The sequence below is a fragment of the Callospermophilus lateralis genome, chromosome 8 (genome assembly GCF_048772815.1).
Source record: "Callospermophilus lateralis isolate mCalLat2 chromosome 8, mCalLat2.hap1, whole genome shotgun sequence".
NCBI lineage: Eukaryota > Metazoa > Chordata > Mammalia > Rodentia > Sciuridae > Callospermophilus > Callospermophilus lateralis.
In genome coordinates this window covers 119,434,524-119,452,753 of record NC_135312.1, presented here as the reverse complement: position 1 = coordinate 119,452,753, position 18,230 = coordinate 119,434,524, and the positions used below count along the sequence as shown (strand labels likewise).

At 43.6% G+C, this 18,230-nt stretch overlaps 1 protein-coding gene across 6 annotated transcripts in view; it reads right to left on the bottom strand.

Annotated features, from left to right (window-relative positions):
* Window positions 1–3,625: 3,625 nt before the first annotated feature.
* Znf827 (zinc finger protein 827) overlaps window positions 3,626–18,230 on the bottom strand; it is a 163,722-nt gene continuing 149,117 nt past the window's right edge. For 2 of the 6 annotated variants that reach the window (XM_076864511.2, XM_076864510.2), the window contains 3 exons: window positions 11,498–11,689; window positions 10,964–11,141; window positions 3,626–7,625 (listed from right to left, as the gene is read on the bottom strand). In XM_076864511.2, the coding sequence (XP_076720626.1) occupies window positions 6,806–7,625; window positions 10,964–11,141; window positions 11,498–11,689 (1,190 nt within the window). In that variant the 3' untranslated portion in view covers window positions 3,626–6,805. Of the gene's footprint in view, window positions 7,626–9,038; window positions 9,072–9,351; window positions 9,419–10,950; window positions 11,142–11,497; window positions 11,690–18,230 lie in introns of all 6 variants that reach the window. The other 4 variants (XM_076864514.2, XM_076864512.2, XM_076864515.2 and 1 more) reach the window with 4 other exon arrangements.

Sequence of the window (18,230 nt, the reverse complement as noted above, 5' to 3'; positions counted from 1 at the left end):
GCCCGTAGCAATGACTAGCTCACTAATGCACCCTGGGACTGTCTTTCCTCTTGTCTTCGCTGTTTCATTCTTTTTAATATCCCACTTTTTTTGTTCTCAAAATTGCTTCCGAAAATAAATGCTTGCACGTAATCTCTATTCTCAGGGCTCTGCGTTTTTTGTTTTTTTTTTTTGCAGGGGTGGAGGGTTGGGGGTCAGGAAACAGATAGATGGTTAAAGATAAATGATTGAGGACAGATGGTAGAGATAGATAAATAGGTAGGTAGATTCACCTAGTAAGGCTAGATTCGATAGAAACAAGTAGGTACACAGACAAAGATAAACAGATAATTTTCCATTCATTTGAAGTGCCTGGAAACTAACTTTCCTGATGTTCTCCGAGTTCTTGGGGTGAGTCTTTCTTTTTAAGCAAGTGGCAGAATAAGAATATTTCACATATTATTTCATGATGTCAAAATGAAAATGATCTCATCAGACCTGCTAAATCATTTACTCTTCTACAGAAGGGTAGACTTAAAGGTGGCAGGCAGAGAACTCAGTGGTCACAATTGTACCAGTCATGTGGAGGAGGCTGGAAGAAGTGGGGTGGTGGGAAATGGAGGGGGCAGAGTTAGAGAGATGAAGTTGGTAGGGCAAGGCATCTCTATTCCCATCTGGCTGGCTCCTAACTCATTAAATTAGATGAAGTACCCACAGGTTGGTAAAATATGTTTAAGCCGCCCTCAAGATGACTCAGGCAATCCAACCATGGTGACTTAGTTTTAATAGGAAGAAAATTTTAGACCTCCCAAACTCTGAAGTGGGCAGGAAAATATTTTTAGTCTTTTTTTTTCTTTTTTCCCTCCTCTGAGCTGGTGGTGGCTTAAACATGTTGAGGTGCCATTTTTGTTCTAATTGTCTTATAAGAATTTTTGCCTTGCAATGACTTCTACTTGCAATGACTTTGAACTTTTTTCTTATTTATTAAGTCATAGAAATGTGGTTTATTATCGGTTGCCGTTAGGGTGGGGCATGGTCTTAGAGATCATCTAGTTCACCCTCTCTTTTTATGAGGTGCTTAAAGATATGTCGTCACCAGGGCTGAGTTTGTGGCTCAGTGTTAGAGTGCTTGCCTAGCACATGTGAGGCACTGGGTTCGATTCTCAGTATCACATAAAGAGAAATAAATAAAATAAAGGTATTGTGTCTGTCTACAACTAAAAATAGTAAAAAACCCCCTCATTTGTGTCTGAGCCATGCTTTACCTCCATGGTATGTCCTTTATGGTTGGAAAACATTATATATAATCAGATATTCTCAGTAAACAGGGTGGACAACCATGGGAATTAATTTTGAAGTAGGGGGAATTAATTTTGAAGTGTGAATCAGAGTGGATGCTCTGCTTCAAGTCTACAATTGTATTGAAAACCCTTATTGATGCTTTACCTTAACCATTTTGAAAAGGAATCTTTTCAACAAAGGGGACAGAGCAATCGTTTTCTTTCTCTTTTATAGCAACTACCAGTGTGAGCAGATTTTTGTATTGTCTTGTTTTGCAGATCCAACTCTAAAGAAAGAATTATGAGAGATCTCCTACCTCATAAAGAAGAAGGGGTCTTGATGAATAACCTGAGACCACCCAGACCTGGGAAAAGGGAAGGTTGGGGTCCTTCAGTCCCCAGGAGTCACCACATTTCACTTACTTGAGGGCCTGCCTGTTTGGTGAATTGGAATTATTCACCAAATAAATCACATTTTGTGTGGGACTCCCGTATTGTGAGGGATGATATAAGAAAAGATGTTGATGGGGTAGCCTGCATGTTTGATTGACCGCCGCTCCTTAGGATGTGGCCTGAGCCTACTCCAGGGACCCTCTGTATCTGGTGATTTTGCTCATTGGTTCTAAGCTGTGGTTGGAAGAGCTTCAGTTTCACAGGCTCTGCCTCCTCCTGGAGGCATGAATAAAATCCCTTCAGGGGCTGACCCCTTCCTTCCCTCCTCACCCTCTTACATGCACAGCTTCTCTGGGTTCTCCTTCCCACCATGGCCTGAAAAGCCCTGGGAGGACCTGGTTTCTGTGTTTCAGCAACTCCCCTTCACACCGTCCACATTGTCCACCAGGCCCCCCATGGTCATTGGCAGAGTTATAATGTGAGGCTTCTGACCTGGGCCGGGAGACAAAAATGTTCACCAGATCTTGATATTTCTCTTCTCCTTATTCCCCAGTGACCAAAGATAGGGCTGTTAAACAATGAGATATGTTTTGTTGGTGGTCACCAAATGAACGATCAGCCACAGACACAGTATAAACATGCCCCGAGTCTTGCTTGACCTTGATTATACTTATGTAGCCTGACAGTACAAAAGGGTATCTAAGATCTGGAATTAGAATTCCAGGGCCAGGTGACTGGCCTAAAGATGCCTGATCCATAACTAAAGAAACACGAGGTCCCTTCTCTCACCAGTGGCTCTGTTTTCTGATTATTCCTCAGGGTCACTGGAAGCCCATTTCAGGGGAAATGGTATCCAAAGTGATGATTATTTTCTTCATGTTGCAGGTTACCTAACCAGAGGGAGCATGTGATGTAGCGATGTGAGTGTAAGAAAAGAAGTGTTTGTTAAAAATGAGAAGCCACTCATGCTTGTATTCATTACCAAAATCAAAGGAGACTGGCTCATATTAATATTTCCCATAAGTACCAGCCACCCCAAAACAAAATTAGCGCTTGAACCTGATAAAAAGAAAAACGTTTCAACCCTCTAAAAAAATAGTTATTGAATGAGAAAAAGAAGGAGAAAATAGCGTCTGATTAGTGACTGGTCATTTGCAAAGTGGTTTCTCCTACATTATCTCATTTTTAAAAAAGTAAATTTGATCACTTTAAATGTTAGAGTGAAGTGGTTCACAATCTCTTGAAATAAGTAAAGGACATTATATTTATAAGCATGCAAGTTGTGAACCAGGCCAAACATTCTCATCTGCTGCTTTATATATTTTTATCAATCATCACAGACTCATGGGGAAGATCTCGAATGGATACAGCTTTAAAATGGATTTTAAGAGATTTTTTTCTTTTAACTTATCAGTGTGCTTTTCATGTCTTTCTCTCCTCCCCCAACACTTCTGAAATTTCTTTTTGGTCTCAGTTTCTCCGGTACCGTCCCTTGAATGGTGAACTATGATTATTTGCATTTGGGGTAGATTATTATTTAGCTTGCAAAACAGCATTTCCCTTCACTAAAATCTCTTACTTCTCAGCTTAAGATAAATGGAATTATTCATCTGTCTCCCCCCGCCCCCCTTTGGCTAGGGGTCAATAAAATAATGTTAAGCAGGAGAGGGTATGGTTGCTGAACGCTTTTAAATGTCACTAAATAATTTCAGGAAGGAGCTGGCTGCCACTGTCCTGAATGATGGATATGCTCCCAACCTTAACAGACATTAATGACTTACACAGTAACAGTTTGCATTATAACCACAGCTGTTCAAAACTTGCATTTTGTAATAGCTATAAACAGGAGGGGGCATTTCCAAAATGTGATAACACACTGAAAAGTGAAAAAACAGAACAAAAGAAGACAAACAAAACCCTGAGATTTCACCAGGAGCCAAGGGTGGCAACCAAGAAAGCAAAAGAAACCAGAGTATAGCCAACCTTTTTTTTTTTTAATTAGAGTATATTATACTTTCAAACTGGATACACTAGAAATTGGCAATGCAACATAAGATGCAAAGGAATATACCAGTTACTGTCAAAATGACCCTGTACAGCCTTGTAATGCAAAAAGCTTTATACAATACAAATTTTCAGTAATGTACACAAACCTTGACAGTATGATCATCCGAACATAATATGAGGAGTTAAAAAAAAAAAAAAAGGATAGAAGAAAGTGCTGAGAACCTAACTGCAATGCTATATGGAAAAATAAGCTTGCTTTCATGGAAGAATGCATAGAGAAAACAGAATTGAAGTTAGTTGGTAGGTGAATTTCTCAAAGATGTTAGTGTTTTACGTGGAAAGGATATCTACAGAATACATCCTTCCCTGAGTATCAAACTGCAAACCAAATTCAGGGGTACATATTATCTAGGTGGAGTCTGAAAAATGCTGTAGATTTTTTCTTTATTAATAACAATAATAATATAAAAAGTCAAACAAACTCCAAACACACCTTTTCTCACTCAGAAAACTTTTTTTTTTTATATAATTTACCAGAAAGATTGATGACTCTTTCCAAAGTGCTAAAAAAGTCGCCCAATTATATTAAGCATTACTAAGTCATTCAAATACAAGTTCAGTGGCAAGCAGTGAAATGCATGGCATTTGAGCAGTAAATGTCCCCTTCCGTCACTCCTCTCCATCTTGAAAGTTTCCGCCCTAGAACCTCTTATTGCACAAGCAGCAAGCTGTACAACCCAGAGTGCTAATCGTCAGGGCCACCCTCTCAGGTTTTGAACCTGCCGGTGCTTAAGTGAGTGTCACCTTTTCTGGCAGCCCCCATGACATCACCGTGGCCTTCTTTGCTGTCATTACTGAACTTGTAGTTTTGAAAACACATTATTAGCCAAGTGGCACACTCTCCATTATATGGGGATAAAGACATGACTTTAAAAAAACAGCCCCCCCACCCCAGCCCAGTATTCTTGGAGTATATTGTCCATAACTGTCTATAGTGTCTTTTACTGAGACATTGAGATGGCGAGTTGAACGTTTCAAACAAGGCCAAGGGCAAAGGTCTCTGCTAGAGAATGACTGAGGGTTTGGGAGCTTCCTGCCCTAGCTGGTCGGGCCTCCCTGCCCCTGTGGACATCTCCGTAGTGTAAACAGGTTTGCCAGGGCACAGAGCAGGCTCCCCATCCAGGGCTGGGTGACTGGCAAAGGGAAGGGTAGTGCACCTGATAGGGCTGGGGGCAGGAGGGTTGGTGCAGAGGGGCGAGGGGGAGGCCGTGGTGTGGACAGACATATAGTCTTCTGGCTTCCTGGAGAACTGCACTAACTTCCAAGGGGCTTTTTAGAGAAGCAACTGACTAGAGGAAGAAAAATCAGGGATGCATTTATTTTGCCCTGGTGAAACAGATGAAAAAAAGAAGAATCCCAACTTTAGGATAACACACATTGGGAAAACAGCAACACAGTAAGAAAGCGTTCCTCCTGTACACCAGCTCTTCCATAGATAAATAATACATAAACTTTTATATTCCAAATTTCCCATTACTATACAAAGCACATTTCTTCCCGCTCTTTTAGCCTATTTTATACTGGAAATTCTGTTGTCTTAAAAACCCAAGCAATGAACATATTCAGCCAAAGATTTTTTTCCATTCTTTTTTTTTTTCTTTTTAAGCCATCCATTATTTTTTAAGATGAGCCAAGGGCTGTGAAACCGATCCACACCTGCTTCCTGCTGCAATAAAGTGCTGCACATAAATTGCCATTTTAATGACCACAAAATAAGAGCTTTAAATAAGTATAAAGTTAGTCTCCTAGCAGGTTACATCTACCAGGCGTTAACAAAATGGAATACAGAGTTATAATCACACGGAGGACATGGCTACAGCCAGAGGATCTGCAGACACAATGGAAACTTCTCAGGGGCATAACTAAACTCAAGGACTCAACAGCACCTTTTTGTTGTGTCATTATGTGTCAAAGAGGTTGTGGCTAAATTTTCAAACATACAGTCTACTCATTCCGTAAAAAAGGTACATTTTCTTCCTTTTATCTTTTTTTTCCCCCATGAGAAACAAAAACTAGTGCAAGGCCAAAAGCACTGTGCAAAACTGCCGCTTCATTTTTTTTTTTTCTTTTTCTTTTTTTTTTTTTTTTTTTTTTTTTAGTCTGAGCATTTATACCCAGAATTTATCCAAACCCCTTTTAATCTCCTTGGCTGGATTTATCAACCATAAAGTTTTCCACTCATACAATTTTTTTTTTCTGCAAACAAATGGTAACCACTGAATTAATACATCATATATATATATATTTAATCTGCCCTTAGAAAAAGGATGCGCTGTGTGCGCGCTCCATGCACACTGCTTCCGCACGGGCGCCAACAACGACACTTAAGTTTTGTGATGCCAGCTGCAGTGCTGCAAGATATTTCTTGCAGACCAGTCGCTTGATGTCTCGCATCTTCATAACCAGAGAAGATCTGAGCTCGAGGTGTCCAGCACTCTGTGGGAAATGTCCAGCAGCACTGCAGATGCCTGCCATCCCTTCATCCACTGAGCACCAGGCCCTACCACTCTGTAGCTGGAAAATAGAGAGGGAAAGGTGATGAAGGAACTCAGGGAGAAACTGTAGTGGATGAACGGCCCGGGGAGGGAGAAGGACGTTCATCCCCGTTCAAGAAGCCAGTACAGAGAATGTGCAACAGAGAAGTCATGGCACGCGACACACGGCTTGCTTTTTGGAATCCACAAACGCCCACACAGCCCATTCACCCAACAGAACACCAAATGCACCGGTACAGAAGCTTACAAGTGCTGATTGCTATTAAGGACACTCTCTTGAGGGTTTAACGAGACAAAATTCCGTTCGGAGAGAAGTACGGAAGGGCTGGAGTGGGGGCAGGTGGCTGGGGAGGCATGCCTCTGAAGGTAGAAGTATGCAGGGGTCACCTAAGCAGCTCGTAGGTAATGCGATAGGTATGCACACACAGCCAGTTCTCTATTCCTTACTAAAGATATACAGTACACGTGGCTCAGACCCCTGGGGCCTGTAGGTTTTGCAGCAACATACACCTGCTGGGGTTGTGTTTAAGTTTTGTGGGTTTTTGTTTGTTTCCTGTCTCTGTCTGTTTTTGGTACAGAGCGCGGCTGCCCTCAGACAGTCTCTGCTCTTTCTCTTAGTCCGAGATAGGCCAGGAAGGAGTGTTTGGGGGAGGGGATGCTGGGAGGCGCAGTCTGAGGTCGGGGAGGGTGGAATGTGAGATCCAAGTGGTTCTTGGGGTACAACATGGTCAAGGGAATGAGATGGGCGAAGTCCGAGTTCCGGTACTTGTCAAAGCGCAGAGGGGAGCCGTTGAAGGCCAGAGCCTTGAGTGCCAGGTTGGGCTCTGAGCTGCTGCCGTGGGCGGCCGTCAGGGCCACGGTCTGCAGAGCCTGGGAGGCCGACATGACCGACAGGGGAGACAGGAGGTTCCGGGGGCTCCCCACGACCAGGAGCGGGGCCCCGGGGCTGGCCGGGTCCTTGGGCGCTGGACTCGGGCCCTTCTTGTCCTCCTCGGGACAGTCCCCGCTCTGGTGCTTCTTGACGTGGCGGCTGAAGACGAAAGGGTGTGTGGTCTTGAAGAGGCACTCTTCGCAGCTGAAGGTCTGGCGAGGGGCGTGCTTCAGCTTCTTGTGCAGGTTGAGATTGTCCTTGCGCTTGCAGCTGTAGCTGCACTGGTCACAGTGGAAGGGCCGCTCCCCGGTGTGGACGCGCACGTGCTCGATGAGCTTGTTGGCGGTCTTGGACAGGTAGCCGCACTGGTCACACTTGTAGTGGTTGCCCAGGCGATGCTCCCGGGTGTGCGTCTCCAGCTCCAGCTGGTTGGCCTTCACCGTCTGGCAGATCCGGCACTTGTACTCCATCTTGTAGTGGGTCTTGAGGTGGCACTCCATGGCAGCGGGGCGGTTGGTGGAATAAATGCAGAATGGGCACCTGCCGGGGGGAAGCAATGCAAGGGAGGGTCAGCCGGAAGGGGCCGATGGCAGCCAGGCTTTTCCCCTCCTCATCAGCCTGCCCTCACCCCAGCCCAGCCCTGCTGCCTCTCAGGGGTGGAGATGGCCCTTTTTGGCTTTCACTGGTGACAGAGCAGTCCCCCCTAGCGGGGAGCTCCGCCGAGGTCCGCTCAGCCTGTTCTGGGTCTCCTGGCTGCAAGGGCCAAGGCCAGCCCTCACAAGGGGACCAGAGAAACTGCCAGGAATACACAAGCTGGCGCTCCCTCCAGCCCCCCACCCGGCCCCTGGGAGCCCTCCCCACTCCCGACCAGACATGGCAGAGGTCTAAACCTCCTGACGGTCCCCCTAGATGGGAGCAACACAAAGAATCGACTTTTCATGCACCACACCAAGCACACGCAGAAAGGCTAAGAGGTTTTAAAGAACAGCTTTAGGGGAGAGCTACTTCCAGCAAAAAGAAAGTCACAGGGGTCAGAGTCGTGCTTATTAAAGGGTTGTTAGGATGAGAAGGCCTGTGTGTGTCCCTGTGTGTGTGTGTGTGTGTGTGTGTATACATATGAAAACATAGAACGTATCTCTTGTAGCTCATCAGAAAGGAAGCAGAGGACTGTGCAGGGCTGCGGGGAGACGGAGACCTCCCAGCAGCCGTCCATTCAGGGGGGTCTGGAGGAAGGAGGGGGGCTGCTCTGGAACTTGAAGACCTCTCAGTACGTTATTATGCCAGATCATCGATTCTCAGAGGGCAGGAGCCGTTCTTACGTCTCTTCTGCATTCTCTATGGTGCTAGGGAGAGCACTCAGCACGGGGAAAGCCCGCGGGACATGCTGAGCCCTTATATGAGTGGTCTCTACAAGTGTCTGCGGTGGAGTCGAGGGGTGGGCTTGAGTCCGGCTCCATCACCTTAGGGGGCTCTAGCTGGACACCCTGGACAAAGCCTGGGCCTCTCTGTGGCTCTGTTCTCCATCATTTGCAGCGGGGACAGGCCGCCGCCAACCTTCCCGGCTGTCCAGAGGGGCTGCGAGGAGTGGTGGGGGCGTGTTTACAAAAATTGTGGGGCCTCTCTTTTGGACACTGCCGGGTTCTGAGTCGGTGGCTGAAATGATAACTGAAGTGTGTTTGCTCTCTTTCCAAAAAGAATGCAGATGCCCAAATGGCTGCCTCAACTCTTGCATAGCTCCTGCAGGGCAGGGCCAGGGAGTGGACTGTCCTCAGAGGGTTTGGAGAGGTGTTCAGCAGAGCCCAACACAACCAGGTGCACCGTGCACTGCCTCCTCAGCGCCAAGCTCGCCGTTAGCCTTGAACCTCAGCTCACAGAAGAGTGCACACGAGAGAAATATAAAGCCCATTCCCAGGTCAGGTGCACACACAACCCCTACGCCAAGCTGGGCCTTACCTAGAGGAGTCTGAAACTCACCACTGTCCTGAGCTACGGCAAAAGAAAAATAATAGTATAATCTTATTTGATCTGCATTATGAACAGGATATAGAGTACAAGCAGTTCCATCACAGAAAAGCAATTTAGACATCGGCGGTCTGTGTCATGTTAAGGACATTTCTGTGACCCACAGCTCAATCTTTCTCTCGCTGCTCAGGCAAAGTGCTAAGGGTTTTCCATGCTCCCAATGTTTATCTTAAAGACACTCTCTCAGGCAAATTAATTCCCTGATATGGCGAAGGAAACAAAACAAAACAAAACAAAGACTCACTGTATAGCCAGAAGGCATTATCAATTTTTTCAAAGTATTCTTCTACTTGGTCATCCTAGAACATAAACTATCACACAGGGGACGGTTAGCACCGCACAGGAAGTGTCTGGCCCAGCAAATGCATCAGGTTCATTGTGCATTCTCCCCCACGGGTTCAGAGGCTCGGGACTGCTTAGGCCCCTGAGGAAAGGCGACTGGCAAAGCCACAACTGGCGAGGCCACAAAGTAATGGGCGTCACTGGGCTACCGGGAAGGCAATGTCACTAGTCCATCCACAGAAAGCTGGGTTCATCTTTCTTTTTATACCAATTATTTATAAAGGGACACTGGGAACAAACCAAATCAAGTCCCCAAATAAGGTCTTGCTAGGCATTTTCCATCTACTGGTTGAGTGAATTATAACCACCCTTCCCCCTTCCCCACCCCCTCCCTCTTCCTCCCACCCGAGTGCCCCCAAGAGTGAACCAAAGTGGAGCCGACAGTAGGTGCTGTCTGCTGCCTCTTCCATTTGGGTAGGTTTGGGAGGAGGGTGCCCCCGATCAGGCAGGAGCTCAGGGGAGTCAACCCTGCACTGCCCTTGGTGCTAGACTACCAGGGCCCTTCTGGGCTCTCCATTCCTTACCCACATAGAGAGGCACGCCACCTCTCTGGAAGTTGAGTCTCAATGATGAAATTTTTTTTTCAAATGAAAGTTTTATTTTTCCCCATTTTTAGTAAAACATATATTTCTATTCTTTTCACTACATGATCGTTTCAGCTAATATTTAATAATTCTGCCTCGACAACTGTCTTTCTGTGCCCAACTATGTGTGCTTCCCTCTTCTCAGTGTACCATAAGGGCCTTGTGGACGGGGACTCTGATCTCAGACTCACTGGGAAGATTAAATTCTGGGAGTGTTAGCACATACACTTCCTGAGGGTGGAAATTATATTTTATTCCTCGTGTGCCCTTTAGCACCTATTATCAAGCCAGACACACAGTATGTTTGGTAATAACTGACTGGTCTCACTTGAGACCGGAGGGCTTCTTGCAAATATTGGATAAAAATGATGCTCCTTGTCTAGATCTTTTGGGGAAGGCACTGGTAGGTTCGTAGGAAGGCGTGAAGCACATGATCTTTGTATGAAAAATGTTATCTCCTGCCTGGTCAAAATGCCAAGGTTCCAATTGTGGGTGGGGTGGAATGGTCATAAGGCTTATTTAAAAGATATATGGCAAGCCGTTTGAAAATCAGAGTTGGTGCATTGTTGTGACAGTGTAATGATTGACACCCAGGGACACTAACCCCTGAATCCATTAAAATCAAGTGTGCACGAAACTCAGACAGTGCAGGATGGGTCTACCCTTGCAGCTGGGCTTGTCCAGCACATCTTCTTCCTTGCCCTGAATCTGGGGATATTTGTGAAATGGATTCTCCTGCTGGCATCTGCTGACCCCCCTGGAGGACAGGTCTAATTCAATCCAGCTAAAGGCAGCAGAGGTTTCTGACTAACTTCCCTCAAACCAAGCTCTCCTACTCCATGACCCCCAAAACCTTCAGGGAAGGGGAAGGGCAAGGGAAAGGGTGTTTGGTAACAACGCAGTAAAAGGTTCTGTACTTGCTTTCCTTACTTGAGCCCACCGGTGGGGACAGTGTGGCATTTCTTATGCTCCAGCAGCTGTTCGGGGGTCTTCATGAACTTGTGGCACACGTCACACTCAAACATCCGGGTGATGAGGTGTATCTGCAAATGGCGCTCAAACATGTTCTTCGTCTTGCAGACAAAGTTGCAAAAAACGCATTCGAACCCTGAAAGGACCGAAGCTGGGTGTAGAGGCGCATGTAGGAGGCAGGAGTGGGGCTGAGGTTCCCCCCATCACCCACCCCGTGCCTCCCCACAGATGCACCTCCCAGGTACCGTTCCCTGCATCTCTATACAAAACACATAGCCTCAGAGTCAATGTCACTCTCTCCGTCTTCCCACCTTGCATTTGGAAACAAACCGAGCCAAAATAAAATGCGATTTTCTGCGTCCTGGTCCTGCTCTCTGCACACTGTACCGCATCCTGGGCCTAATAATTTTTTCCTCTCCAGGGCTCATTCTCAAGACTGGGTCATCCTGGACTGGACAGGGCTTAGCAGGCCACGTTCACCTCCTCCCTCACCTTTCTCTGGCTTTTCCTCGCTGTTCAGCGAGGGTTGGCTCCCAGGCACGACAGAGATGACCAGCAGATTGTTCCCGCCCTTGTTCTTCTGGGAGCCATCTGAGTCGTCTTTGCTGTTGGCTGAGTCACTCAGAGCTGAGAGGGAGGATGAAGAGGGACTATTTGATTCGCTGGGGGTCTTCCTGTCTTCCCCTGAAATATGAAAACAACCCAGATCTGTTAACCTGGGAGACGAAAACCCTTGGAATGACAGCAGCTGAGGGTGGGGGAGTCGGGTCTCATGGATGCACCACGGTTCTGCTGAGGCCTCCAGCTCCCACCAGTGCACTCCCTGGGGCTCCAGTTCCTAGAGCTTCTGTGGCGGTGGCATGCAAGGTTCTCAGAGTCAAGAGCAGGCATTCATGCATCTGAGAAATATTTATTGAGGTCTTACAATAATTAGAATCTAATGATAACAATGGCTAAGATGTACTGAACATGGTACTAAGTTCCAGAAACTGTTACACCTTAAGTGCATTATCTCATTCTATCCTCTCAAAAATCCTAGGAAGCTGGGTGCAATAATGCATGCCTGTAACCCCAGCACCTCAGGAGGCTGAAGCAGGAGGATTGCGAGTTCAAAGCCAGCCTCAGTAACTTAGCAAGGCCCTAAGCAACTCAGCGAGACCCTTTATCTAAATATAAAAACGGGCTGGGGATGGGGCTTAGTAGTTAAGTGTTCCTGAGTTCGTTTAATCCACCCCCCCACCCGTACTCCCCCTCCAAAAAAAAAAAAAAAAAAAAATCCCAAGGCCTGGGAGGATATCTCAGTGGCAGAGCATGCATTTAGCAGGCATGAGGCCCTGGGTTCAAACAAATAAAAGAACAAAAATTCTATCAGCACAACTATTGCCATTTTGCCGATGAGGGGATGGAGGCACACGGGTAAACCTGGCCTAGGTCATGTGGCCACTAAGTGGTGGAGGAGTTTGAGTTGGTCTGCCTCCAGTGTCCATGCTCCTCAGTGCCCTGGGCTCCTCCTCAAAGCCAGGCATAAACAAGTCAAAGAGGCCATTAAAATCTGTGTCAGGAGACTGCAGTTGCTACTCATGTGGAATATCAGGAACTGGACCCAACATTGATGTGAAACAACCAAGAAAAAAGAAAGTGCAGACAAAATACATCAAACAATAGTCTTTACAACACTGGACATGAGGTGATGAAGCATAATGGCCCCTGAGAGACCACGACAGGATGGGTGAGGCCTGGGACTGCTCAGCCTCCTGCCTTGAGCTTTGTCCCAGGCTGCAGTGCATCGGGGAGGAGAAGACAGGTCCCCGATGCAGGAGGCAGAGCTGAGCGACTGGAGAGATCCTCATGAATAGGCATTGCCAGACAGGGCATCAGAGTTCACAGAGGAGGAACCTGAGACCTGCAGAGGGTGCCCTTTGAGTCTTTAGCACAGCATGGGTCGAAGCTGTGTGCAAGGAAGCTCTAGTGAAAACTTGAGCTTAGTGCCTGGCTTTTGCACCCACACAGGGCTGGAAACAGCTGTCTGCATCAGCCAGATCAGAAAAACACATAATTCACAGGGCATTAGGCAGAAAACTGAGCAAGGTCTCTTAGGAGTGGGTAATAATTAGCCCTGGAGAGATCAATGCCTTATGATCCAGGCCTGCTAACAAATCATAAAAGTAAGACTCAAGAGGATCAAAGTTTCCAAGTAATTATCTGTGTCCTAGAACAAAGGTCAATAATACGTATAGGAGTATATAAAATATTGAACACCAATATGTAAAACCATGATGTCTGGTATCTAAACAAAGATTATGAGGCATGTGAAGAAACGAGAAACACAGCCCAAAATGGGGAGAAGAATCAACCAACTAAAACTAACCTAGAAATGGCGCCATTAGAATTTATAGAACATTATGAATAGATTTCATATATTAAAATGTTAAGCAGAGACACGGATGATATGAACAAGATCCAAGTCAAATTCTACAGATGGAAACTCCAAGGTCAGAGGTAGAACCATATATTGATGAGATGATAGCAGATTAAGACATGGCAGAAGAAAAGGTTAGTGAAATAGAAGGCTAACAGCCATAGAAACTCTCTGAAATGAAACAGAAAAAGAATTGCCCAAAATGAAATGAGCACCAGTAAATGATGAGACTTCAGACACCTTAGTGTAAGTCCTGAGGGGCTACTTGAGTAGGGTATAAAAAAATATCTGAAATGAACAAAATTTTTTCCAAATTTGAGGAAAATCACAAACTCCTAGATCCAAGAAGATCAATTAACCTCAAGCCTAAGATACATGAAGAAATCCATACCAAAGAACATTATCATTAAATTGTGAATCCAAGTGATTAAGAAAAAAGTCCTAAGAGTAGCCAGAGGGGGAAAAGAAAAGAATAGAAAAGAAAAACAAAAAAACAAACACAAAACCCCAACATGTTATATTCAGAAGAACAAAGCTGAATGAAAATATGTTTCAAAAGTGATGGCAAAAACACCAAAAAAGGTTGACATTAAAAAAGATGAAAGAGTTCGTCGCCAGCAGACTCGTATTATGAGAAACGTTAAAAGGGGCCCTTGAGGCAGAAGGAAAATGAGACCAAATGCAAAAATTGGTTACATAACAGAATGAAGACTCCTGGAAACGATAAGTACACAGGTAAATTTATGTTTCCTTCTTAGTATTGAGATATTTTCAGAGATAATAAAAGTAATTTTGTTGAAACAAAAATAACAGTGCACTGTCAGGTTTAAAACACATGCAAATAAATATTTGACAATAATAAAGGCTGGGCAGGGAGAAATGGAAGTACACTATTTTAAGTTTCTTATACTATGTAGGAAGTGGTATAATCACTTGAAGTTATACTGTAGTAAATTAACAATGTACTTTATAAGCCCCACGTAACTGGAGAGTTATCCACTGTTTCTGATTCAGGAGAGTTGTTAAGATGTCAATGCTCCCCAAACTGATGAACAGATTGGATGCAACTCCAGAATTTAAATTAGGGTAGAAAACACCGGAAAACTGTTCTTTGGTTTCCTTCAAATTAGTTAGTTAAGCAACTTATTGATTATAAACCCTGAGAACTTCCTTTACTAGGACATTAGAAATAAATAATATACTACATATAGGCATGAAAGTCTAGAAATAATGCTGTCATGATGGGTTAGTGAGTAGGATTTAATATTGTTAACATAATGCTTGTTTTTTTTATTATTTGAACTTCAAAATTTTCTAGCGTGACCATATATTACTTGTTCAGTTGAAGAAAGTTTTTAAAAAGAAAGAAGGGCTGAGGGCACTGTTCCGTGGTAGAGTGTGTGCTCAGCATGCCCAAGGTGCTGGGATCCATCTCCAGCAAAAAATAAAACAAACAAAAATAACAAAACAAAAGTCGAGAGAGAAAGAGAGAGGGGGGTAAAAAGGAAAAAAAAAAAAAATCACTTAGAATGTTTTCAAATCCTACTTCTGTGAGACTGCTCTTCGGTCCAGGGAAGACAATTCTCATTTCAGTTCATAATGTTTAAAATCTTGTTTCTATCAGAACTGAACATGGCTTCTGGACAGAGAGTATGTGACTATGTGAAGAGATAGTATGTGTCTTCAAAATATGCAGTCTTCCTTTGGAACAAGGAAGCTATGTGAAAACTAGCTTAGTGGTAGAGCACGTGCCCAACAGGTGCAAGACCCTGGGTCCAATTCTGGGCATCCCAGAGTATTATAACTAGTGCCATAAATGCCAGTCCTTTATCTGTATGTTTAATCAACTAATTCACATTCTGTAGACAAATAGAACATTTTCAGTGAAGGCCTCAAATCCTTGACATTACTTCTCCAAATCTATGTTCTAAGCCTGGTCTTACTGACAGTCTATTTAATACTTATTAAAAAATGTTTTCAGAATTGAAACATATTAATTTCAATTACTATCTTTAAAATTCAATTAAAATGTTCTGAGGCTTAAGGCACTGGGCAGAACTACATAAATTGGTAAATTTATAAAAAAAAATTTGTGGCATATATATACAAGGTGCTATGTTAGCCACTCTCTGATATAAAACAGGAAAACAGCCCAGATCACTTGATCTCTGGTCCAAACAGCCTCCCCTGCTTTCAATCCTCCTCTCCTATTGCAATGTCTGCAGGGAGAAGGCCAGGGTGCCCTTGCCACCTAAATCCAAAGCTAACTGTGATGGAAGTGGTCATTTACCATTGGCATCATAAAGATTCTTGGTGAAGGACACTTGTGCACTCTCACACATTAGGGTAACCCTCTGTAGGGAATTTTTAAGGAGAAAAAAAAAACACTAAATGTTTCACGATTTAAAACAAAACAAATTTGAGAAATTGTGGCCAAGAAGTTGCCAGTTATTTTACTGCCTCAACATAAGCACTATTGTATTTTGGTGTACTTCTTTTCAGTCTTACAAAGATAAACATCTGTTTTTAAATTTTTGTCATTCATTGTATAGTGGTTAAGGATCTTAAGCCAGGTGCAGTGGTACACGCCTATAATCAATCCCTGGGTAACTTGGTGAGGCCCTAACTCTAAGTAAAAAGGGGTTGGGGATGGAGCTTAGTGGTGCACCACTTACCTAGTACGTGTGAGGTCCTGGGTTCAATTCCCAGTACTGCCTGCCCACCCACCCACTTTCTGCCCAAGAAAGCAATAAGGACTCAGAATTCCTGAGTTTGAATACCACCTGTACCCCTCATCACTTAATAGCTGATGAGTTTGGATAAGATACTTTATTTTATGACTCAATTATTATGTCTGTAAATGGGTTATATAAGCACTTGCCTCCTATGGTTGTTTGAGAATTAAATGATATACATATATATTTCTTCATGGAATATATATATATATATAATTCTTTGGCTAGACATGGTTCTTCATGATATATATATATATATATATATATATATACACACACACACACACACACACACACACACACACATGATTTTCCCTGCTGTTTTACATATTTGGTACATAGTTGGTTTCCAAAAAAATTTTGTGAAAGCATTCATAAATTAATCATTTTAAATGATAGCATTAAATCCTAGACCATGTTCCTAGGCTAGAAGCTATTTTACAGAACCTGGACCTAGAACCCAGATCTAGAATCACACTTGTATTTTCCTCCACAACAAGTAACTTCTGCAAAGATTGCATTTGTAAGTCAACTGAGCTCTAAGGTTTGATCAAGGGCCAAGTCTGAATGTTCTTCCCACTCATGATGCAAGATGCAAGATGTGAACGGAGGAATTTGTGCACATATGTCCATTCATTGAGTGAACAGTTACTCCTCACACTGTGCAGGGATTGTTCTGGGGCAGTGACTTAGACAAGCCCCCTATTCTAAGACTATAGATTATAATAAATGTCATATAGCACAACTATTGCTTTCATAATAACTTCACAATAATACAGCTAATTCATGTACAGATTTAGATGGATAGATTTTGTGTCAAGTTCAGACACCTCAAAACAGCACTAAATATAGGAAATGCTCATTGTGAAATTGTTAGCTTATAGAAGGCATTGGCAAACCATAGCTTCTTGTCTCTAATGGACTTCCTGTTCTTGTAAATACAGTTTTATTGGAACATGGCCATTCATTAGTGTACTGTCTATGATAACTTTCAAGTTCTAGTGGCAGAATTGAATTGTAATGGCAGAAACTGCATGACCTGAGAGCCTAAAATATTTATTATCTGGCCTTGCAAAAGGTTTGCAAAGCACTGGCTTAAAAAATACATTCTAATAAAGAGCTCAAAAAGTTGAATACTAACAAAACAAATAACCCAAACAATAAATGGGCCAAGGACCTGAACAGACACTTCTCAGAAGATGATATATAATCAATCAACAAATATATAAAAAAATGTTCACCATCACTAGCAATTAGAGAAATGCAAATCAAAACCACTCTAAGATTTCAACTCATTCCAGTCAGAATGGGAGCTATTATGAAGACAAACAACAATAAGTGTTGATGAAGATGTGGGGAAAAAGGCACACTCATACATTGCTGGTGGGACTGCAAACTGGTGCAGCCAATATGGAAAGCAGTATGGAGATTTCTTGGAAAATTGGGAATGGAACCACCATTTGACCCAGCTGTCCCTCTCCTAGGTCTATGCCCGAAGGACTGATTTTTTAATCAGTTTTTAACTGATTAAAAACAGCATACTACAGAGACACAGCCACATCAATTTTTATAGCTAAACTGTGGAACCAACCTAGATGTCATTCAATAGATAAATGGATAAAAAAAATGTGGCATATATACACAATGGAATATCACTCAACAATAAACGAGAATAAAATCATGGCATTTGCAGGTAAATGGATGGAGTTAGAGAAGATAATGCTAAGTGAAGTCAGCCAGTCCCCCAAAACCAAATGCTGAATGTTTTCTCTGATATAAGGAGGCTGATTCATAGTGGGGTAGGGAGGGGGAGCATGGGAGGAATAGACGAACTCTAGATAAGGCAGAGGGGTGGGAGGGGAGGGGGGGCATGGGATTAGAAATGATGGTGGAATGTGATGATCATTATTATCCAAAGTGCAGGTATGAAGACATGAATTGGTGTGAATATACGATGTATACAACCAGAGATATGAAAAATTGTGCTCTATATGTGTAATAAGAATTGTAATGCATTCTGCTGTCATATGTAAGTAAAAAAATACATTCTAATCTTATTCTAATAGTAGCA